Source organism: Salmo salar, chromosome 20 (assembly GCF_965601325.2).
Source record: "Salmo salar chromosome 20, fSalSal1, whole genome shotgun sequence".
Lineage (NCBI taxonomy): Eukaryota > Metazoa > Chordata > Actinopteri > Salmoniformes > Salmonidae > Salmo > Salmo salar.
In genome coordinates this window covers 26,645,674-26,670,399 of record NC_138310.1, presented here as the reverse complement: position 1 = coordinate 26,670,399, position 24,726 = coordinate 26,645,674, and the positions used below count along the sequence as shown (strand labels likewise).

Below are 24,726 nucleotides of genomic sequence, written 5' to 3'. Positions count from 1 at the left end.
TGGCCCCACTGCTGTTGCTGGAATTTGTTCTGGGTGTCCTTGGTAACGACCTGGCTCTCTGAATATTCTGCTTCCACCTGAAACCCTGGAAGAGCATCACTGTCTTCCTGCTGAACATAGCCCTACCATCTACTACATCTCAGGGATGGACTAGAAGCTTGGAGATATCCTGTCGTATGTCCCTCTTCATGTTGGCTATGAATCGTGGAGAAAGTGTTGTTTTCTTCCTGATGGCTGTAGCACTGGACAGGTCCATGCGTGGTCCATCCCCACCACCCATTCAACTCCATGAGCCTCTCTAAGGTAGTGAGTGGTGCAGTTGGCCTGTGGGTTCTCAGCATCTCCCTGAGCTCACACTTCCTGATCAACTCTTACCAGTTCAAAGCTGGAAACTCTACAAAGTGTGAAAGTTTCACCAACAAGAATAAACTGCACAATGCTGTGTTCTTTGAGGTTCCTGGTATCTCTTGGGATCATGGTCTTCTGCACCAAGCGGCTCGCAATCCAGCTGCGAGCGAAACGTCTGGACAAGGCGGCAAGGATGCGCCGAGTGCATCTGTGCCTAGGCGTCAGTACAGCCATATTCGTTGTCTGCATCCTCCCAAGCTACATCACACGGCTACTGATCTGGATGAAGAACACGAAACGGCATTCGATATCACCATCAGTCTGACCTACTTCAATAGCACAATAGCATGCTGGATCCTGTAGTCTACTACTTCTTAAGCCCATCCTTCAAGAGGATCTATAAAAAGGTCTTAAGGTTCAGTCTGAGACAGAACAGAGTAGGCATGAGCAACGCGGTGGTCAATAAATCTCAAGGCTCTCAATGCCTCAGTGAGGTACGAAAGTGTCTGCAAGTGTTTGGTGATCAGACATCTTTTCACAGAGACACTTCACAAGCCAAAGGAAATACTGCCAGAGAGGAACAAAGCTCCTGCCATCACCAGACAGACATCTTAAAAAGCCAAAACACTTAAAATGTACAGTTGAAGTCGGAAGTTTACATACACTTAGGTTGGAGTCTTTAAAACTCGTTTTTCAACCACTCCACAAATTTCTTGTTAACAAACTGTAGTTTTGTCAAGTCGGTTAGGACATCTACTTTGTTCATGACAAGTAATCTTTCCAACAATTGTTTAGACAGATTATTTTACTGCATCACAATTCCAGTGGGTCAGAAGTTTACATACAGTAAACAGTAAGTTGACTGAGCCATTAAACAGCTTGGAAAATTGCAGATAATGATGTCATGGCTTTAGAAGCTTCTGATATGTGATGTCAATTAGCCTGAGTCAATTGGAGGTGTACCTGTGGATGTATTTCAAGGCCTACCTTCAAACTCGGTGCCTCTTTGCTTGACATCATGGGAAAATCAAAAGAAAAATCTGCCAAGATATCAGCCAAAATCTAAAAAAATAAATAATTGTAGACCTCCATAAGTCTGGTTCATCCTTGGGAGCAATTTCCAAACACCTAAAGGTACCACGTTCATCTGTACAAACAATAGTACGCAAGTATAAACACCATGGGACCACGCAGCCTTCAAACCTCTCAGGAAGGAGACGCAAATCAATCCCAGAACAGCAAAGGACCTTGTGAAGATGCTGGAGGAAACAGGTACAAAAGTATATATATCCACAGTAAAACGAGTCCTATATCGACAGAACCTGAAAGTCCGCACAGCAAGGAAGAAGCCACTGCTCCAAAACCGCCATAAAAAAAGCCAGACTGCACATGGGGAGAAAGATCATACTTTTTGGAGAAATGTCCTCTGGTCTGATGAAACAAAAACAGAACTGTTTGGCCATAATGACCATCGTTATGTTTGGAGGAAAAAGGGGGGAGGCTTGCAAGCTGAAGAACACCATCCCAACCGTAAAGCACAGGGGTGGCAGCATCATGTTGTGGGGGTGCTTTGCTGCAGGAGGGACAGGTGAACTTTACAAAATACATGGCATCACGAGGAAGGAAAATGATGTGGATATATTGAAGCAACATCTCAAGACATCAGTCAGGAAGTTAAAGCTTGGTCGCAAATAGGTCTTCCAAATGGACAATGACCCCAAGCATACTTCCAAAGTTGTGGCAAACTGGGTTAAGGACTACAAAGTCAAGGTATTGGAGTGGCCATCACAAAGCACTGACCTCAATCCCATAGAAAATGTGTGGGCAGAACTGAAAAGGCATGTGCGAGCAAGAAGGCCTACAAACCTGACAGAGCTGGTGTAACTGAGTAAGGAGGAATGGGCCAAAATTCACCCAACTTATTGTTGGAAGCTTATGGAAAGCTACCCGAAACATTTGACCCAAGTTAAACAATGTAAAAGGCAATGCTACCAAATACTAATTGAGTGTATGTAAACTTCTGACCCACTGGGAAAGTGATGAAAGAAATAAAAGCTGAAATAAATCACTCTACTATTATTCTGATATTTCACATTCTTAAAATAAAGTGGTGATCCTAACTGACCTAAGACAGGGAATTTTTACTAGGATTAGATGTTAGGAATTGTGAAAAACAAAGTTTAAATGTATTTGGCTAAGGTGTATGTAAACTTCCGACTTCAAACTGTATATCAGATATTAACGTGTCGATAGTGACTGCTAAATTACTTATGTAAATGTAATAGAATTTACTTTAAATGATGATCATACCCGTGGACCATTTACTTCTGAACATGCCGTTGGTATTTTTTGTTTTCCATTTGAGATGGTAAAATACATTTCGTACTGTGGTTCACAGCGCAATGCTGTATAATTCCTATGTGACAGGTACATCATAACATAAATCAGAGCCTGAAAATATTATTTTGGTAACACTTTATTTGGATAGTACCAAGTAGATGGTTTGTAATGTTCAAAAACAGACATGTCAAGTAACAAAAATAACTTCTCAGCAAGAAAGCAATATCACTAGCAAGAATTTTGCTAGGACTGTCTACGAGTTATGAGTGGCATGAGTGGGGAGAGAAAAAACAGAAAACTAGCCGTTATTGACAGAGGTTTTGAACTTTTATTGATCTAATAACTCATTTATAGCCTGGTGATGGCTGATCAAATTGTTTCACACTTTGTGTTAGTTTCATTAAGTGTTGTATAATGTGATACAAAACACAGGAAAAACTCATTTTGACTGCACTGGGCCTTCACTTCCTATATTTTTTACTACAGAATGTAGAAAATCAATGTTCACACACATGTAGGCAAGACAGAGACTGGTATGGTGTAGGACAGGAAATTGAAGGTAAAAAGCAAGTCTCTGGATATGAGCGTCTGCTAAATGACTAAAATGTAAATGTTAATTGCTGCTTTAACTAAAATAACTGTAGACAATGTTTTATATTGCTTGATAATACTGTATGTTGAAATAAAAATGTCATTAGTTATTCCACTATAACATTTCCCTTGTCTTGAAAATGAAGCATTTCACCCTGAAACAATGTTTAGTGTGTAGTTATTTATAAAATAGATAGACAGTGAATATTACATGTGAAAAGATTGAGAAAGGAGACAGTAAGTGCAAACATTGCATTTCTAGCCCAAAGACAGACACATTTGAATAAACATACTGTAAATATATTTTATGTCCCATATGTGTTCTTCATCCTGTTCATATCCACACCATTTACTTATCTTTATCGATGCTGAGAAACTCCTGCAAAACAAACCCCCAAAATAGAAGTGAAATGACATATTAGTGGTCCTGTGTGGCTCAGTTGGTAGAGCATGGCACTTACAATGCCAGGATCTTAGGTTTGATTCCCACTGGGGCCACCCACACAAAAACAATATATGCGCGCATGACACAGTTGCTTTGGATAAAAGTGTCTGCTAAATAGCATATATTTATTTCGTGTCACATTAGTAACAATTTATGTTATATAGGATTGCCGACTATAGTTACCTTCAGGGCACTGGATATGTCTGGTATTAGTTTCCCTTTACGCTCCCTGCGTTTCAGATACTCATGGGCCAGGGAGTTGGCATCCTCCTCACTTAACACCAGAGGTCAAAGGGTAAGGATTAAAGTAATTACGTATATTACAAACAAACATTTCTCTGCTCATACCTGCCTGGAGTGTGATGTTCTATTATACATAAAATGATGCTAGTAAAATTACTGCTTTGAGGACTTACCAGCTGTGGGAGATCAAATAATCTACCAGGTTCTTCACCTGGTTGGAGTCACCACTTGACACAATGTGTTGCTTGAGAAGATTAAAGTGCTTGGTCTTCCACAGCTTCTGGTACTGCCCGTTTTGACAAATGAACGTCAAGACTGTGTCCCTAATCTGGGGTGGAGAAGAAATTAGTTAATGACACATTCTGAATTCCATACAACTTTTCTCAAAACAACAAAACAAAATAACCCAATATGTAAAAGATTATGGAGAACAGATGGAATCACAAATACAGTAGAGCCAAGAGTGGTTGACCAATGAAGGCAATAAGAGAAAGTGATTGCAGCTCACCTGTGAGGGAACCCCTGCCAACTCCCCAGTGTTCATATGCTCATCCAATTGCTCCAGGATGGTGATGGGGTTACATGCTGACAGGAGGCCCTGGGAGGGAGCAATCATATACACTACACAGTAAGCACATCAAACAAGGGGAAGAGACTCATGCATAGACACTCCCAATACCTTTAATAGTTTTACTCAGACTCTTGGACAGTTTGTGGCTATTGTTAAACCAAAACAATTGAATGTAATTCCATTTAAAGATGCAGAGAACAATTTGGTAAAGGGCAGATATGTTAGGGGGCTGGTGGTGTGCCATTACCACCACTATCCTAACGGAACCCCCAGGCCCAGCTGCATCACCTGAATCTGCTGTCCCTTCCTCTTGGCACAGGGGATGAGCAGGAGGGCACCTAGGGCAAAGCCTGGCAGACTGAACTGGGCAAAGCGATTGGCGATGCCTATCAGGTCCAGATTCAACAGGAACGGGCACCTGCCAGAGACCAGGGAAAATGCTGGGATGAGTGGGACATGGAGAATAAAGGATGAATCAGCACTTTGTCAAAGATTTGAGGAATTATTGTGTAGTAATGTTACCATGGTAATACCATGACACCATTCTTGATCCCTATGTGACAGTTCTAGAAATTGTTATCAACCTATTCTATAAAGCAACAGAACGTACTTAAGGAGGAGAACAAAGGTCCTGTAGAGGGTTGCCTGCTGTTGGGGGCTCAGAGGAAGAGACGCTGTGTGACAGAGAACATAACCAGTGATTTTGCTGACTTTCTCCACCTCACCCTCATGTTTTTGAGTTGTGGTCTAATAGATTAATTTACCTGATACGAATGGGGCCAGGATCATACTTCTCCAGGTCCTGGAAAAACTGGAGACCTGGATAAAAAAAATAACACAGCTTTATCAACAACTGTCCAAGCCAAAAGAGTAGGTGGTGACTGAATGTTCTCTCCCTAAAATGTACATAATGGGCTCCTTGAGACACGTTGAACCGGGTTGTAATTACCTGCCACAGAGAGGGGACAGCTCCCAGTGCCTCCAATACCCTTTGCAAGTCGCTTATCTGAAGAGCAGATGGGAACACCAAATTTGGTGCCACCACAACATATCCCGTCTTAATGCCATATAACTTCATTGACATGACAGACTGCAGAATCTATTATTTCTAGCAGTAGTATTGTCCTTGAAACTGTGTGTAGACTGCCTCTTCTCACCATGTTGAAGCCCAGTAGTTTCTGCAGTAACCCATTCCACAGCTGAGGGTCAAACACCTGGTACTCCAGGCTAAGGTCTGCCACCAGACGCACAGCCTGCAGAGACAGGAGGCGACTTCAGCTCAATACAAACCTGACTACCTCGTCTTGGTTGCATCACATTGAATGAAACCGACTGAAATCTAAAGCATCCAGTACATTGATCGAGTCGGCCTACCTGTGGCTCATGACTGTGATTCTTCCACAGTCCCTTGACCATGCCCTCTTTGGGACTGTTGAGGAATGACTCCACTGTGTAAGGGATGTTTAGGTCCTCCAGCTGAGACAGGTAGATGTAGCACTTCAGGTAATACCTGCAGGAGGAAAAACAGCAACAGAACAGCAGCAGTCAGGTACAGACTGAATCAGTCATGGCTACTGTCCTTTATCACAGTGAGGAGCGCTTACTGGACTTGTGTCTTGGGGATGTGTAGCTGTGTTTCCAGGGTGGTGGGGTCAGCGATGTGGATGAGACAAAGCAGGGCCCGACTCCGGTGGCAGAAAGTAAGACGTGGCCCAGAACTGCTGAGGGGCTAGGAAAATATCAACAATGGGAATTCAACACTTTGACATACACAATTCTAGGTAACACTTTACGTGACACCGAGCATCATAAGTCATAACCTGTTATAATATGGTCATAACACTGTCATGACGTATATAGGCCTGTTGTAACATATTGAGTTATTTTATGGTTGGTAATGACAACTACAAGTCTCAAAACCACACAAGGCAAAACATTCCATTACATCATAGCCTGTGTCAGCGTGTTTATGATCTATATATCTTTTTGTTAAATTGTCATTGTAATTGCACACACATTGATGTCAGACATGGATCTACCCCAATGCTCTGTTGCTGATGACTGAGATGAATGCAGGAGCAGGACAAGACACCCTCTTTTTGACTGATATAAGGGCATGTACGTGATAGGCCTATCTGGCTTATATGATTATGATGGCCATAATGCCTCTTGACAGTGTCAAAGTGTATTTTCTACAAATGATTTAAAATATGATGAAAAAAAAAAAAACATGACTAAAGAATTCATTACAACAAAAGGATTTAAGAAACTAACTTTCAACGAAAGGAAAATTCTTGGCAGGGAAAAAAACTTATTTGAATAAAGGTGGGTTGACACTTATGTAAGTGTCATAACCAGCCATAAAATAACGCAATATATGTCACAACAGGTGTAAATATATGGGTCATGACAGTTATGACAAGTTATGTCCGCTGTTATGACATGGCGTTAAGTGTTAGCCAATTCTGTAAAGCCCCCAACTGTTTCCAACCAGCCCACCAATTCCAAACTAAATGTGGAACATGCAATGATTAATATAGGAACTTATCGATCAATCCTGACCCATCCCATCTACCAACTCACCCATGTTTCTGCTGAGAGGATAGGGCTCAACAGACCGACTCCCACATCCATGGAATAGATCTGCAGTAGGTACACCACCCTGAGAGAGGGGGACATATCTCTTGTTAATGGTCTATAGTGAAATGTAAGGCTATGATAGTCAAGTGATGAATGCAGGGACCTACCTCATAAGATCTGAATCCTCCTGAATGTCATTGACACAATCCTGGTTGTTGATGTCCTTCAAAATAAAGAGCCTTCGGTTAGGATGTATCACATACTCCAAAATGTCTTGCAAAATGACTATTTCCCCCCTAGTGATGAGCCCATCCAGTCTACCTGTGGCAGATCAGAGTGTAAGGTTGAACTTACCTTGGCTGCAGCTGGGCCAGTTTTGCAGATCCATTTCTCCAGCAGCATGCTTCGGATCTTCAGAAAATCCACACTATTGATGGCTGCTATTTCTTTGCATACAGCGTGAATGTCTAGTCATACAAAAAAAGAAACTTAAAAAATGTTTAATCTGAAAATAGTCTGGATCCATTTTGCTCTAAAAGGACTATAGTACATATCATCAATAGAGTGATTCTGTAGCTCCACTTAGCCCTCCAGACTGGTACATGGAGCCATATGGCAATAAGAGTGGGCCTGCATGTGGTTGGTCTGGTCATGGTGGAGGGCTCACCAGGGTGGGTTTGGCCAGCGGAGCCCCTGAACCGTTGCTCTACACTGCTGTGTTCGTAAAGGATGACGATGAGGCGGGCGGGCTGCCCCGTCAGCTTTAGGTGCTCTGGGCTGTTCAGCTGGTTGGACATCAGGACGTTCTCTGTGGCCGAGCGCTGGAACTGCAGCTTCAGCTTGGACAGGAAGGTCTCCACCCTGGTCCGCGCTGCCTCCTGCTCAGGGGACAAGACGGAGGGGAGAGACAATTTTTATCCTACAAGAATGGACTAGATATAAGAAGAAAAAAACATGAAAGGGAAAACAAGACTGGGTATCCTGAATTCAAGCAGCTGATGCAGACATAACAGATATAACTACATCTATAATAGTTAAACATGAATGAACATTGTGTTGATGCTCTGTGGTCTTCAATGTAAACACAAAACATGTTGTCTAACCTCAAGTTTGGGGTCTTTCAGCCATGCATCACCAAGAGCTAGGCAGAACTTTAATGACTGAGTCTTCTCAGTGCCTACAGCAGAGACACACAAAAAAAGTGAATAGGATGAACATTGATGCAGAGGCCGTCTCCTCCATGAACAGTGGCATGGCAGTGTGACTGGCTAACGGTCTGACCTGGAGGCAGCTCCTGAGCGATTTTATGGGCTGTGGCAGCGGCCCACTCTGGGTTCTGGATGCAGTGGATGTACCCCATGATGGTCTTAGCCACCTTGAAGGTCTCCTTGCTGGAGGTGTGTTTTTGCCTCCTCTTATGTTGCTCGAGGAGTAAGGGCTTCATACTCCTCTCAAACACATGGTTCACTGCTGACATGTACAGCTTGTCAACACTCACCTGACAGAAGGCAGGAAGAAGTAGGTTCAAATTCACAGGTGACCAAATTAAAGTCAATAGAAACTAATAATAATAAACCACTAATATTAGTTCAAATTCTGGTAGGCTTACCACTCATATCTAAAAACAAACAGTAATGTACAGAATAACCACAGCCACCAGTGGAGCAGAGTACTGTACCTTCATCAGCTTGCTTATCAGAAGCAGAGTAGGAAAGGTCTCCTCACTGAGCTCTGGAGCTAAACACAGAAAGAGAATCCCTCAAATCCTTATAGGAGCTAGAGTATGCAAATTCTTAAGGGTCCACTCAATCATGTATTTATGAAGTCTTATTGACCACATGAACATTGTAAGCTTAAACTGAGTATGGTACTCACAGATGATCTTCCAGTAGCTGGTGGTCTGCATGAGCAGGTGGAAGGGCAGTCTGATGTTGGCCAGGGCTGAGGGGTCCAGGCAGTTCTCCAGAAGGTGGCTGCTCTCCAGGTCTGTAGGGGGAGAGATGCGCTTGTAGGACTTCAGGTGCTGGAGCAGACCTATTGCCTGGAGATGAGGGAAATGTATTGCGTGTGGATGAGACTTGATCGCAATGCCAAAGAAAATCTGACATTGAGGATTACACTTATTTAGCAGAGGTATGTAGCACAAAGACACAGTAGAAATCAAGACACCACACCTGACTGATTGAGATGCTGGTGATCTGCTCATCAGCTGTCTGTATGATCCTGAGCACCCCCTCAATCCTCTCATAGTTATATGGGCTTAGCTGAGGAGGAAAGGGAACACAAGAGTTAGTTAAACACTGCATTTCCTCTACACATCATTACGTCCTACCACCAACCCTTAAACGTAGGCTGTAAGTTGCACATGCTCAGACCTTGAGTATGGCAGCACTGAGGCTGATGGTGAGGTTTCTGGTGCTGTGCAGCATAGGGATGATCTGCAGAGCTCTCTCCAGGGCGTCTGCATGCCCTAGCGGCTGCTCCTCCCCCTGGCCCGCCCCAGGATCTCCTGCCGCACCCTCCTCCTCCTCCTGCAGCAGCAGGAGGTTGGTGATGTACTGGTTTATCACTTCGTCTCTATTCAGACCAAAGGTGCTGCAGGTAGGAGGAACACACAGGACATACAAACACTCATTAATTACAGCGTAACATCACAAGACAGCAATAGGCAACTACAAATCATGCAGTAGTATCAGACCCAAAAACTAAAGATTGAAGTAGCATGTTGACTTTCTATAAAACAGCTCACCTGCAGTACTGGAGGATAATCTCAGGGGTGGTGTTCTTGTTCTTCACCAGGGTAGGGATGAGGTTATTCTTCATCTCTGGACACTGACGAAACACAGACTGGATGGATATCTGGGGAGAGAGAGACATGGCTTTTAAACCGAGTCTTTCGCAAGGCAGGGAGGGTAGATTACGTTAAGAATGCACCTAATTAGCAGGTATTAACGCAAAGTTTAACATCGGGATTTCTTCAGAAAATCAGCAATATCTGAAAGACTGCAAATGTTAGATAGGGAAAAAAAACATTGAAGATCAACACACCCCTAATTTGCCCAGTTCGATTCCCCACTCTGCGTCGGTGATGACGGAGAGAAACTTCTTCCGCTCCTCCTGCTCGCTGTACAAGTTACAGAGATGGGCCCCCACCATAGCCACAGCCTGAAAATCATGGAGATATACCGACTTTGTTTTGATTCATGTTGTATGTGACAATGACAAACAATTCAAGATGGAACAGATAATGACAGTATATAAGTATAGTGATCTTACCAAGATCTTATCATAGTTTTGCCAAGTGTTGTCGATCACCTTCCACAGTATCTTAAACACCTCGGTTTTGGACAGGAGAGTGCAGAGTCCAATAGCCAGGTCACAATCCACCACTCTCCAGTTAAACACCTTTTGCAGAGCAAAAACACCAGTTGTTATAGTAATCATGTTAGGTCTATTGTAAATTACACATACAGCATGGCCAGAATACAATGTCATTTTATTGAAGTGAAGAATGTCAGACATCCTCCCCTGAAATCCAGGACAATAGTCTCACATCACCTTGTGCAGGAGGGCAACTGCAACAGCATTGATAGAGGACAGAGTAGTTGTTCTCAAATCACTCAAGCAATCCTTATATTTTTGCAGGGCCTGCGGGCCATAGAGCTGAAAAGGGAACACGTAAAATGTAAATACTTCCCTTCACAATATAGAGTAGTGGTCCAGAGAACAGACACAGCTACAGTGAGACAAGTGTAAATCTAGACAGATATGTAGCAACATCAACAGAAATGCAAAGACTGATTAAGGGACTGCTTGCTCATGGTTCCAGGTGAGACACTACACCCCTGACTGATGTCACTTTCCTAAGTCTACTTCACTAACACATGAAACTATCTGTACAAAACACCTGGAAAACACCAGGTGGGGAGGCATACAGGGGCACCACACTGGGTTTTTTCCCTTTACTTTTCCTACTGTTTCCCCCCCCCCCCTATTTTGTTCAAATGTGGTAAGACTCTTGCACCGATATCCTACTGTTATACTTCAGGTGTAATTTTTTTGTATGTTCGTCATTTATGCAACAACAAAAAATTGCTCACTCAACAAATGTACATTTGTATGCACCTCTGATATACAATAAAACACCTGAAAAACATAATCTTGACATTGGTACTGTAGTCATCATACCTGAATGCCGAGCTTGACGTTCATGATGTTGGAGGTGACGTGCTGCAGACAGCTGCCAAAGGAGTTGACCAGCAGTCTGAAGGCCAGCTCCAATTGACTACACTCCTGCAGCATCTGATGCATGGAGGCCAGGGGCACCAGTAGCGGGTTCAGGAAGTTGGCATCTGCACGTGGACAAGGACCAATGAGGGTAAGGCTGCATAAAAACTGCATTTATATCCATCTATTAATTGGAGGAAACTGCAGTAGCTACCTTGTTGGAAAGAGCAGTGAGAAAGACAGGAGCAGTCCAGTGGGTAAAGCTTTCTATCTGCAATATGAATTAACAATATGAGTTAAATATGAGTTAAATGCAATTCAAGTAAATAACTTAATGCTTGGGCATTATAACGTAGTATAACATCACACGTGATACAATGTTAAAAAGATACCAGACACCTAGGCTGCAGGCCTTTACGTACCTGAGAAGGGCAGCAGACAGTTGGTGATCTCATACTGGACTGGCAGGACAGACACTGGGTCCAGGATGATGCAGTCCTCTTTAAAGACATCCTGGAAGCTCCACTGGGAGTACGGGTCCCTTTCAGCCGCCAGGGACAAATCCTGAACACATGGCAGTGACATTAAAGCCTGATGACCTAACATGAACAAAGACTAAGTGAATGTCTAATATTATAATCTATTGGGTTGTCCTTGAAGACTCTGGTAGTCTGATGGGGCAAAGTGAAGTGTAGTACTGGCACTCACCTTTGCTATGAAGCCATAGTTGTCTGACAGCTGACACTGGTGGTAGACATCCATGGCAGCCCGTGTGCTCTTACAAAGTTCCACACAGTCCAGGAGCAGGTCTGAGAGAAAAGAGAAACAATAGGGAGCACATACTCAAGTCAGAAGTATCACTTACCAGGGTGCTAAAGTCATACAGTGTCACTTTATGTGAACTACTTACACTTAAACCATTGGAGGATAAGCTCCTAAAATGAAATGTGGGAGTTCCCATAAAGCCTTGGGTTAGCCTCCAGGCTCAGGGTGTTAGTGCTGTACAGTACCTGAGTGGCAGACAGTGACGGCCTGGCAGACCAGCTTGTGGATGACTGCTGGGAGGTCCACGCCTTCAGGGAGGATCATGGGCACGTCTGCCTCCAGCATCTGGCACAGCTTCTGGGCAGCACTGAAAAGCACCTTCCCTGTGCTGGTGGTACCATGGTGCTTATACAGCTCACTATGGGGACAGGGTCATGGGTTTCAAAGGAGTGAGAGACAAAGTTAGGGAGATACCCAGAGTTCATTTAGTGCTAAGGCCCACACTAGCCTCAAACACTTCAAAGTTGTGGATGAGATATTCAGATTATGACAAGCCTTCATAAAAAAAGTGAGAAACATGGGCATTGCTTTCCTTTACTACCCCCCCAAACTTGGTTCCCCTTCCCCCTGACCTGAGGATCTTGAGGGCCTTGTCGACCTTGCCGACCCCCAGGGCACGCAGGGCCAAGTCAGCCCACAGCTCCTGCTCCGTGCGCTGGAGCTGCCGTGCCAAGCGGCGGAGGCCAGCCTCAGTGGAGATGTTCTTGGTCTTGCCATCAGGGTCGTTGGCCACCATGGGGGTGGCTGTGACCTTGCTCTTGGAGGGACCTCGAGCACGGGTGTTCTCATAGGCTGTGATGTGATACTCCTGGAACTGCTTTCGCACCTTGGGGTCCTCATAGTTGTTAGGGGTGAGGAAGATATCAAAGTCCTCCTGTAAATGTAGTAGATTAGGATCCTTTCAGCACAGGAGGTCAAAGACCAGAAACAGTGAGTCAGGTGAGGCCTCCATCTCACATATTGCAAAATCATTCCATGATTGAACCTTACCTGTAGGTGAGCAATCGCCTTAAACATCATCAGATTGTTCTCGCAATCCACACTTTTAAAGGCATCCCCTAAACGGGAGAGAATTAACATTAATGCGTAAAACATTCACCGTTTATCAAGACCTCAGACATTGAATTTCAACTTTTTTCAAGAGATTACTTCAACATTAGGAGGTTTAGCAATCAGTCTTTTCAAGTACTACATTGATATAGTTTAAAAGATGCCACAACCTTTCTGGATCCTCTGTAAGAACGTCAGTGCCTCCACCATCACTTGTGCTATGACCATCTGGTGCTTCTTGTGCTGTTAGAAATTGGCCACAATAAGAACCCAAGTGAAGAGTGTACTCCTATTGAGAAAAGGCATGTACGGAACCTCACTACTAAACACTGTATTTTTAAATGATATCAAACCTATTAAAAGCAGATGTCAATGCAAATATAAACGTACCATGATAGAACTGGAATAGCCTTAAATCTGCTGAATGCAAATACAACCCTACTGCTCCTGAAAGAGGCTCACCTCCTCAGACACATGGTCTTTGTCCTGCAGCTCCAGTCGTGCCCAGTTAGCCAGCCTCTCGATCACACACTCTGCCTCCTCAGGGGCAAGCTTTTTCAGCAGTGTCACACACGGCTCGCTCTGCAATTACGAAGCAACACAAAGACATTACACACAGAACAAAAGAGATTCCCCATCAGAAAGCAACAGCCACCATGGTAGGAGCTATAGGCTGGGCTCACATACTGTACCTTGCTCTGGCTAATCAGCTGGATGAGGTATAAGATGTGTATCTGGGAGGTGGGGAGTTTGTAGGCCCCAGCCAGCTTCAGAGAGTCCTCCAGGGAGGTGGGGAGGTCCTGCTTGAGGATGTACCTCACCAGTGTCTACAAGGGGAGAATCAACATGGATCAGAAATTACATAAAGATACACATCTACATACTGTACACACCCTGAAAGTCCTACCATGATTTGAGTGTTGTTGGAGAGGTTAAAGTTGCGGATCCCGTAGCCTCTGAGCAGCTTCCTCATCTCCATCAAACGGTAGCTTTCCTTCAGAAGCTCCTGCCTGTGGGATGGGATATGGAAGATCAGAACCCAAGCAGTCCACAAGCCTACAACTGTGACAAGTGACAGTCAGGGCTCTCTGTTACCAGAGGAGGATTAGATCAGTAAGTCTTACTTGGGTCCCACCATCTCCAGGTGCTGCTGGACCAGCCTCTCCACTACCTCAGTCCAGGGCACCACGGCCTTCTGCATGATCTCCAGCACAGCGTCTACCTCCAGCTGTACACGGCACAGTATGTCAATCAAAACGTGTACATAAATCTACAATCCCATTTGGTGGCCAAGCCTTTAAGGGCAGGAAGAGGTTAGTTATAGTGTATAAACTCACGTCAGTGTCCGTGATGCAGCCTAGCACAGCCACAGCTTTGGCCTCCCACTCTGTGAACAACGTAGTGGTCTGGGAGCTGCAGCGCTCCAGCAGATCCTAGTGGTATAGAGAAAAATAAGCCAAAAATCACACACAATGACTCAAATCAGATTATGTCTGACAATCAACAATCCAGAGTGACAACCATTTACAATATGAGCAGCTAAGTTCATTTGCAGCCCAGTAGAATGCATAGTAAAGTGTGTCTCCTGGTAGATAGGTAGACACCTTGATGTACTGAAGCAGCAGCTCATCCAGGGGCAGCTGGTGCTCCAGGCTGTAGGGCCTGACACTGCCCTCCACCGTGGCAGGGATCAGCTCTGGGGCAGGCACCTTATCCAGCATGAGGAATGCTACGCTGCGGACACTTGCCTAAACATACCCACAGGGCAGATAAAGAGAGATACCATGTACAATAACATACAGAATTCCAACAACATTTAAAATGACAAGATGAGAATCCAAACCAGACAATCCCCAGATGGCTTTCACACAGACCTTCTCAAAGACTGACAGGGAGAGCCTGCAATTGTACTTGTTGTAGAGGCCCAGCAGCTGGCGGAGGTTAGAGACCAGGGACTTGAGGTGCTCCACTTCCTCTGAACCATAGTCATCCTCCTGAGACCACCAATCACAATTACAGGAGGATAGGTTACTTCCTGCTAATCAATGACTAAGCATATAAATCTTGACATCCAGTGTTTGAAAGTGAGCATGAATTGAGAGTGCAGAGGGGAATAGGAAGTGAGGGGGATGACAGTGAAAGTAACCAAAGGAAAGAGCTGGTAAAATGAAGCTGGGCAGAAAATTCAGCTTACAGAAGGTATCCACATCCATAATGAGGGCAACCCAAGTTCTGCCAAGTTCAGGCCATTCTGGGGCCAGTCTCCCTACAAGAACAGAATAAGGTGAAGGGGCAGAAGAAATGTGGAAATATTTAAAGTGTGTGATCACCTACATCAGTCAAGTCATTGACTAGGGCACTCAGAATTAGTCCTCAAGTCTAGCAATGAAAAAGTGTTGGCTTTACCTTTTCTGTTAACTCCAGAATCCTGGCCCTCTGTTCCAACCACCTTGCAAGGATTTTCTAGGAACACATTCAAAAGCCTTGTCAACAAAGAAACTGGAAATACAAACTGTTCAAAACATATTTGTCATCATGATCTGTTTTCTGCCCTGACAGAATATGGTGAGTGCCCACTGTACCTGTCCTCTAGGTACCACTCTCCTTACAAAGGGAACAATGACACTCCTAAGCCAGAGACAGAGGTCCTGGGATGGAAGGTCTTCTGGAATGGAGCTGAGCAGAGCATCAAGACCTCTCTCATCAAACTGCACTGCAATCTCTCCCTACAGGACAATCACAGAAACAGCAGACAAAGATCAATTATCCTCCAGTAAAAGCCACATATTACAAGACAAAAATATGAAACTCCATTAGATGTCTTATAGTGCAACAGTTGATTGTGTGATAATTTCTGTTACCTCGTGTCTAAGCCAAAGGTGCTGGGCCCCCTTCAGGTCTCCCTCTCTCAAGTGGGACAGCATGTCCCCAACGTAGTCTGTGATGTTCAGAAACTCAATCCAGGAGATCCCACTGGAGGGAAACAACCAGGAGAAGCAATTAAACAGTGTATTCGGAAAGTATTCAGACCCCTTGACTTTTTCCAAAATATTTTACGTTACAGCCCTATCCTAAAATGGAATAAAGCTTTTTTTTTCTTCTTTTTTTTTAAACGTAATCTACACACAACACCCCATAATGACAAAGCAAAAACGGGTTCAGAAAATTTAGCAAAACGTATTCAAAACATCACATTAACATAACTAAGTACTCAGACTCTTTACTCAGTACTTTGTTGATGCACCTTTGGCAGCGATTACAGCCTCGAGTCTTCTTGGGTATGACGCTACAAGCTTGGCACACCTGCATTTGGGGAGTTTATCCTATTCTTCTCTGTAGAGCCTCTAAAGCTCCATCAGGTTTGATGGGGAGCGTCGCTGCACAGATATTTTCAGGTCTCTCCAGAGACGTTCGATCGGGTTCAAGTCCGGGCTCTGGCTGGGCCACTCGAGGACATTACTGCTGGAAGATTAACCTTCGCCCCAGTCGGAGGTCCTGAGCACTCTGGAACAGGTTTTCATCAAGGATCTCTCTGTACTTTGCTTCGTTCATCTTTCCCTCGATCCTGACTAGACTCCTCTTCATCAGACCAGAGAATCTTGTTTCTCATGGTCTGAGTGCTTTAAGCAAACTCCAAGCAGGCTGTCATGTGCCTTTTACTGCAGAGCAATTTCCATCTAGCCACTCTACCATAAAGACCTGATTGGTGGAGTGCTGCAAAGATGGTTGTCCTTCTGGAAGGTTCTCCCATCTCCACAGAGGAACTCTGGAGCTCTGTCAGAGTGACCATCGGGTTCTTGGTCACCTCCCTGACCAAGGCCATTCTCAACCGATTGCGCAGTTTGGCCGGGCGACCAGCTCTAGGAAGAGTCTTGTTGGTTCCAAACCTCTTCCATTTAAGAATGATGGAGGCCACTGTGTTCTTGGGGACCTTCAATGCTGCAGAAATGTTTTGGTACCCTTCCCCAGATCTGTGGCTCGACACAATCCGGTCTCAGAGCTCTAAAGACAATTCCTTCAACCTAATGGCTTGGTTTTTGCTCTGACATGCACGGTCAACTGTGGGACCTTATATAGACAGGTGTGTGCCTTTCCAAATCATGTCCAATCAATTGAATTTACTACAGGTGCACTCCAATCAAGTTGTAGAAACATCTCAAGGATGATCAATGGAAACAGGATGCATCAGAGCTCAATTTCAAGTCTCATAGCAAAGGTTCTGAATACTTATGTAAATAAGGTATCAGTTTATTTTTTAACACAATTGCAAAACGTATAAAAGCTTGTTTTCACTTTGTCATTGTGGGGTATTTTGTGCAGATTGGGTTAAATTGTTTTTTCCTCATAATTTTAGAATAAGGGTGTAATGTAACAAAATGTTGAAAGTCAAGGTGTCTGAATACTTTCCGAATGTAAGTACAGGCATGGCACTAATTTACACAGTTACAATACATATACTCTACATACTCAATACCCTTTAGCAAGCAAGGCATAGAATTACAGTCAAATTGAACATACTTGAACTTGTCCAGGCTGTGGAGACAGCAGAAGGTGGCGAGTCTGGCCAGAGCCTCCTGGATCTGTGAGGAAGGGCAGCGGGTGGCGGCATGGTTCAGCATCTTCTCTGCAGTGTCAAAGGTCGGCCACGGAGCCTTGAGGCAGTACTCCACCACATACTGCTCATCCTGACACACAAACACACTTGTCAATGAGCACAGTGTACTTATTTGATCAACCTTTCAGGGAATTTTTACATTTGAAAATGTAGATGGCTTGTTTAAGGGCACTGGTATAGAACAAGAACGCCTGCACACTGTTAAAGAGCACATCATTGCACTGTGGCCCTATCTACTGTAGGTTTGCCAGCTTGTGGTTGAAATGTATACCCTTCTCTCCACACCAGTCAGAGTTTGAGAATTATACCATCCCCATTTTGAAGTCTATTTGTTTATAGATTCAATGTTTATATTCCTGAATATTAAGGGAAGTTAGCTGGCTGACTGCTTGCTTTGTTATATATATATATATATATATATATATATACCCCCCCCCCCCCCCATAACACTCACCATGATCTTCATCAGGTTGGTCTTGGCCTCCTCCACCAGGTCAGACCATACGTCCTGCCCATAGCCACCCACAGAGGCTGACGCCAGCTGCTCCAGCACAAAATCCAGCTTCACCTTATAGACAAGCTGGGTGGGCAGGGAGACAGGGTGGCTGGTCAGTCAGGTACATTTATTATTCATTTTAGTTAGAATAAATGTTCAACCCCAGAAAAATTACACCAACCTCAACATCAAGCTCAAATGCTATGGCAAACTTTTCTGCCTCCTCAAATTTGTGTTTGTAGAGAAGTCTGCTGAGTCTGGGAACAATAAAGTGCGTTTACTGATATTGACATCTTGTACGTAACTAGTGCAAGAACATGGAAATATGCAGTGTGTGTAATGACACTACTGTACCTGTTCTCAGGCAAAGCCTCTGTGAAGCATCTCATGACAACAGAGGATATATGCTCCTCAGAGCTAGTTGTCAGGGGAAAAAAATAAAAAATACATTTGCATTTACACATGTCAATTCACTATTATTCAACGTTATTTGTGAAACTCCACCACCTGAGTATTTACTCAGGGAAACTCTAGTGTCCTTAAACAACCAAAGAAACACCTACTTTTGTGAATTCTCGTAAATCCCCTCTAGTAAATATATAGTGTCCTGAAATTCAGAAGGATAAAAACAATGTAGAATATGTCTGAGGTTGGATAATAGTCTGTCAGAGCTTCAGCATCCTTTCATAATCTAAAATAAAATAACAATGACTTATTGTTCCATTATCCTTCGCTACGTGGGTATTGTAATACGGTGTGATATCTGACAGGGTTGGGAAAGTCAATTCCATTTAAATTCAGGAAGTACACTGAAATTCCATTCCAATGCTCTACAATCAGGCAAATTTTGAATTTGGTGTATTTTCTGAACCTGATATCTAATGCAATCAGAGTGGATTACAATGTTTTTTATGGTTTACCGTGCTTATTCTTGTCTGGACCAGGCAGGCTGTAGAGGAGACCTCCAGAGAATAGAGGACAGTCATGGAGGGAAGAGAGCGCACCTGCAGGCTCCTCATCTAAGGATAACAAAACAGGGCGTTGCCGTCAACAAACAAACAAACACACACAGTCAGAGAGGAGCTCAGATGATTCTTACAACTATTTCAACTAGAGGAGCATTAATGTATGTACAACAAGTAGCTGTCTAGAAACCACAGAGACAGACTGGAGCTACCTGGCTTTTGTCTTGCATGGTCAATGTAATGATTTTTGTGCTGGCACTTTCTTGCCTATGAAGAGGAGAGGTTTTGTTTTCAAAATCATCACAGCACAAGCATTTAAAAATGAAACATTACATTATGTTAATAGAAATAGTATAGGTCTAACAATAGTATAGCATTGAAGTGAACACATACGTGGCTATTGAAGCAGAGTCACACTCTGTGATAAGTAGGAAGTCATGGATGGAGAGGTCAGGCCAGCAGCACACCATCACCAGAAAATGCAGGTCCCAAAGACTCAAAATGTTCTAAGACCAATTGAAAGGTAGAGAAAGATTAATGTCCAACTTTAGCATTTTCTAATGACCAAAACAGCTAAAGAATACAATTATAAACTGATTGATGGCGATTCATACAGCTGGACTCACCTCTGCGCTAAGAACATACATGAGATTGTCCACCACCAGAATCTTTCTAACCCCTACAATACAGATAAGGGCGAAATTTGACTGCAACATTAATACACAACAACTCAAAATAATGCTATAGCCTAACTATTGATAACATACATAAGCAATTCAGGGAGAAGAGTAGTGTAGCTTTAACCAAAGCCAGACAGTTAAATGTTATTAAAGCTACCTGGTATTAGGCTGGAGTCCAGGGACTGACAGAGAGACATCGTGCCCTGACTATGATCCAATCTCCAGTGGGTTAGAACAGCTTCGCCGTCCGCCTACGCAAAAAAATAAAATGCATAACCACATCAGTTATGCGAGAAGCTATACAGTTCAAATGTTACAATTGATTAAATACTGTATGAATAGCCTACTTGATGAATAAAAGTCTAACTTCCTATTATCGGCAGCAGTTCCCTCATTATGCTTTCAAGGATTTATCTTTGCATTTTACATACAAATCCTTTGTAACAAAGCAGTGCAGTTACTTGCGCACAACCATACCCCAATCATGAGGTGGATTTCATTGCCAAGGTTGCACATCACTGCTGTGTTACATCCCCCTCCATGGATCTCCTTGGTGGAACAGAAGTCTGTCTTAATTAAAGACTGGAGCTGGAGAGAAACAATGTGATGGTTAGGGGTTGATTATTCTGACTTCATATCGTTTTAAATCATTATTTTACCATCTCCAACATAGTTAAAGTCAAATACCTCTTTCAAAGCCCCAATGTCCATTTTCTCAATAGCTACAGAGATGAGAAAATATGGTTTAAAATAATTGAAAGTTAAATATAACAGGTCTCAAGTAAAATAAAACTATCTGAAAACCTAATTAAAATGAAATACCTATTTGAATCTTCTCCAGAGCAAGGTTTGTGATGTGAAAAAATCCATCTTGAGTAAGAAGGAACAGGTGGTACATCCCTGGCAACAAAGATAAGGTTTAACCTTTCACCTCAACACACCATTTAGACATTTAGAAATACTGTATCATTTTATTCCAAAGTAATGACAAACTATGACCAACTCACCTAAAGATGTCTTATCCTCCTGTAGGATAAGATGTCGATATGTTTTCTCATTTCCAGAGGGGACATTCTTCAGCATAGCCTAAAAGAGTTTTTACAAAAAATTAAAAAAGGATTGCAGACTCAGCATGCAATCACTTTTGGCACACTTATGACACTGACACATTTAATCGCTGAAATATCATGGGGGATATGAGATCAGACCCATCTCTTACTCTGGTGAGAAGAGTGCTCTTTTGAGGCACATAGATAAGATGGAGGTTTCCGTTTCTCTCACAAACCACCAGAAACTGTCCGTCCAGACAATCATCCACAGTATCCACATCAGAGTCTGAAATAAACATGCTTTTAATTAACATCATCATTCACCATAATACAACACATAACTCGATTAGACATCTACACACAGAACACAAAAGAGATACTAACCAAAGTCAAGATGCAGCAAGATAGTCTGATAGCTGAGGTCAAACAGGATAACAGTTGAATCAGCAACAACAATGCTGCAGTTTGAACTGCTGGATGAGTAAAGCTGAGGATCTGACAACACCTGCAGGAAAACAATAATGTGAACAACTTGCACTGAAGAGTCAAGAGCCGATCATGAATTGAATTAATACCGGTGTTGTGTCGAAAATCTCCCCCCTGACAGAACCCCCCTTCGCGTTCTTCATTGCTGCGACTTCAACGCTAGTTGAGATTTCTGCTCTTCACTCAGTTGTCAGTTTAGCCTACATTTCACTGATCTTAGTAGCAGAAAGCATTTGCCTTAAGTTTTCGGTTTGGCTATTTGTTTCAAGTGTATGTGGCGGTTCTAGCTTGTACGGCGCCCTGGGCGAATCCCCCCTACAGCGCCCGCCCGCACCCGGGGGCGCCCCGAGCCACCTCCGGCAAGATGCCGCCCGAGGCGGCTGCCCATGTCGCCAGTACCCAAATCTGCTACAATTTTTTTGTATTAGTCTATAAATAAATCTCTTTGCCAGAATTCGTCATCTCTACCATGTCTTATTCGACTAGTATTTTTGAAAGTGTAAGGATAATAATTGAGTCATAGTTGTTCTGAAATGTTTGTGTGCCACTGAAAGTATTTGACTCTAGCCACAAAATTAACGAAATTAGAAGGGGGAGATTTTCGGCACAACACCGGCACTGTATACTGTTTTCACGTAGAAGGTACCTAGCTAGAAGGTGTTCATAACTGTATAGGTAATCAATCATGTGGTTAGAGAGTCTTTAACTTTTTGTCTAGACGATTAAACTCAACTCCCTACATACGATGGACTTGAGCGACGACTACTGTGGGTGGAGGTGGACTGGACCTTTGACAGCATATAAAATTAAGTTATCAAAAACTATTGATTTCAGGACCTTAGAAACTACCGTGCGCGATATTTTGTATGTGACGTCTGAGCTCCAGCCCGCTACTCTAAAGTAGTTGCCGCTCAATTCCAACGTAAATCGTGGAGCTGAGTTTAATCGTCTACTTTTGGTCTTACCTTTTCAGGAGAGGCAATTTTGACCAAAGTATCCACTTGGTACAAACCACTGTTCTCCTCTCGAACATTGCAAAGGCGACCTGTGTTGGTATCCTCATTAGTTAGAAGCTCAACGTCGTTCCACATTGTTTTTCCGTCCACCTACCTAGATGAAAATCGGGACACTAACAGGTCAGTTATAGCTAGGAAGCTAGCTAGTTAGTTACTTAGCATATACCTGGTATACTAGTACTGCAGAGCTGTCACCACTCTTTGCTGTCACGTCAGTTGACTACTGAGTACCGTAGCTAACATTAGCTAGGTCAAAAAAAATGTATATACAAAAAGTACTACATACAGGTTATAAAATAATTTGGACTATATCGAGGTAACAAACTCACTGGTTACAGGTACCCTGACAAAGGTTTACTGGTAAACTGAGCACAACACCACCCCACTATGCGGGTTCAGAATTTGGCGGTTTAAAACAAAGACCCGAAAGAGAGAAGCACAACTCTACTTACTTCCTGTGTAGTTACAGGAGCATACTTGAACTCAAACTGATAAAGTTCATTTGAAGCATTCAATCAAAATGATAAAAGGTTATTATAAAATAATAGTGAACTGATATAGTGTTCTTTGTATATTTATTTGCGCTCCCCAGATTGAGTTCGTGTAATGGAAGTCGTTCTCAAACCAAGAGGAAGCTGATTCAAATAGCTATCTTTAGTAGGCGTGAGCAAACAGTGATTGGTCATCCGGTTTCTCGCTTGTAACCAAATACTGTCTATTAGGGGTGCATTCCTAAATTCACACTGGAGTGCCAGAGTGCGCTCTGTGCGTTCGTAAATTCAGAGCAGTGTCAGATTGTCCGTTCGTAAATTCGGGGTGTTCCAAACTCACACTGGACAATGGCAGAGAAGTATGGTTGATCCGATCGTTCCGACCTCACAATCACTGTCAAGCACACAAGCTAACTGGCTAAAGTTGGCTAGCTACGACCAGACACACCTCACTCTGACCAATTTACTTTCCCTAGTAGAGCTGGTTAGGCTGTTTTCATGTTAAATAGAGCATTGGTGACTGTAATTGTGCATCTGGCAACAATTTTATTTTAGAAAATTGCCCGACTTTACTTACGCCGGTCATATTCAACAGGTGTTGCGAGTTCGTAAAGTCATCAGTTATTCTGCGCTCCAGCAAGCTAGACAATTTTAGCCAGTTAGCTTGAGTTCCTTTGAGGTCAGAAAACTCGGATTAACCCTACTCCTCGGCCAGAGCGTCCAGTGACAGTGTGCGCTATGAATTCAGGAAAGACACAGAGCGATCTCTGACACTGGAGGCAATTTATGAACAACCTTAATGTTCTGGTCGGTGGATACCTAGCACTCACTCACTCAGTGGCTGTTAGCGTTGTCATGAAAAAGGGCACGAGGGAAGCCCTAAAATGTAGTTTTTCTAAATTGTGCGAACGATAGGGAGCAGGCAATGTTGAAAAGTAATCTTTAGACATTTCTTAAATGTAGTTTTATAATTGACTAAAACAAGCAGACAAGAACATTTTTCAAAAATGACACGTTTTTGCTGTGAGCCAATGGGGTTACCACAGGTTGTTTTGTTTCCCCACAGGCCTGCAGGGTCGTGACGTTCGAATACCTACTATGTCTATAGCGATGAGTCCTCTATCTACTGTATCTATACGACAACAAGCACAACAAAAGTTACGTTTTAATGTCACATGCACAAGTAGAGTGAAATGCCTTTCTTGCAAACTCAAAACCCAACAACGGAATAATAACAATGTATTATTAGAATAAAACACGATAAATAAAAATAGGAAATATTAAATACACAATAAAGTAAGTAAGTCTACTATATACAGAAAATATTTAAAAAGTCGGTTCCAATACCATATTTACATGTGCAAGGATACTGTAGTGATGGAGGTAGATATGTATAGGGATAAGGGGACTAAGCAACAGGATATAAGATAAACAGTGTAGCAGCAGCTTGCATGTGAGTGGGTGTGCAGGTGTATAGAGTCAGTATAAATGTAAAGTGCATTCGGAAAGTATTCAGACCCCTTGAATGTATTACAAAAAAACAGAAATATCACATTTACATAAGTATTCCGACCCTTTACTCTATACTTTGTTGAAGCACCTTTGACAGCGGTTACAGCCTTGAGTCTTCTTGGGTATGACACTACAAGCTTGGCACACCTGTATTTGGAGAGTTTCCCCCATTTTTGTCTGCAGATCCTCTCAACTT

At 43.1% G+C, this 24,726-nt stretch overlaps 1 protein-coding gene across 3 annotated transcripts; it reads right to left on the bottom strand.

Annotated features, from left to right (window-relative positions):
- Positions 1-2,806: 2,806 nt before the first annotated feature.
- On the bottom strand, positions 2,807-23,172 carry kntc1 (kinetochore associated 1). 3 transcript variants are annotated; one of them, XM_014161309.3, is made up of 62 exons: positions 22,980-23,172; positions 22,477-22,621; positions 21,410-21,530; positions 21,196-21,311; positions 20,984-21,062; positions 20,799-20,876; positions 20,664-20,698; positions 20,454-20,564; positions 20,134-20,227; positions 19,923-19,975; positions 19,690-19,802; positions 19,509-19,563; positions 19,252-19,350; positions 18,895-18,938; positions 18,686-18,748; positions 18,513-18,588; positions 18,290-18,415; positions 17,739-17,905; positions 16,082-16,193; positions 15,803-15,946; positions 15,627-15,683; positions 15,415-15,486; positions 15,095-15,214; positions 14,825-14,968; positions 14,558-14,653; positions 14,345-14,448; positions 14,128-14,230; positions 13,913-14,047; positions 13,683-13,802; positions 13,391-13,463; positions 13,161-13,228; positions 12,743-13,044; positions 12,356-12,528; positions 12,054-12,154; positions 11,768-11,909; positions 11,560-11,616; positions 11,307-11,470; positions 10,677-10,781; positions 10,395-10,523; positions 10,167-10,283; positions 9,868-9,977; positions 9,494-9,713; positions 9,293-9,382; positions 8,994-9,159; positions 8,797-8,855; positions 8,400-8,616; positions 8,222-8,295; positions 7,786-7,996; positions 7,473-7,585; positions 7,286-7,341; positions 7,122-7,200; positions 6,143-6,267; positions 5,913-6,048; positions 5,696-5,791; positions 5,488-5,544; positions 5,303-5,357; positions 5,149-5,212; positions 4,827-4,956; positions 4,476-4,565; positions 4,141-4,295; positions 3,908-3,998; positions 2,807-3,658 (listed from the first exon to the last, which is right to left on the bottom strand). In XM_014161309.3, the coding sequence occupies exons 2-62, from the start codon at positions 22,600-22,602 to the stop codon at positions 3,629-3,631; spliced, it is 6,618 nt and encodes a 2,205-aa protein (XP_014016784.1). In that variant the 5' UTR covers positions 22,603-22,621; positions 22,980-23,172; the 3' UTR covers positions 2,807-3,628. The 3 variants fall into 3 exon arrangements, with proteins under 3 accessions (XP_014016784.1, XP_082822434.1, XP_082822435.1); XM_082966308.1 differs by having other exon boundaries at positions 9,494-9,719; positions 9,874-9,977; XM_082966309.1 differs by lacking the exon at positions 22,980-23,172 and adding an exon at positions 22,857-22,944 and having other exon boundaries at positions 9,494-9,719; positions 9,874-9,977.
- Positions 23,173-24,726: the final 1,554 nt, after the last annotated feature.

Excerpts from the sequence above, each read along its gene's own strand:
- kntc1 (XM_014161309.3), bottom strand. The coding sequence starts at position 22,602 with ATGTGGAACGACGTTGAGCTTCTAACTAATGAGGATACCAACACAGGT. Across the intron at positions 17,906-18,289 it reads CCAACCTGATGAAGATCATG|GATGAGCAGTATGTGGTGGA; the intron begins GTGAGTGTTATG and ends TTTGTGTGTCAG. Across the intron at positions 8,296-8,399 it reads CGCTCAGGAGCTGCCTCCAG|GCACTGAGAAGACTCAGTCA; the intron begins GTCAGACCGTTA and ends TCTCTGCTGTAG.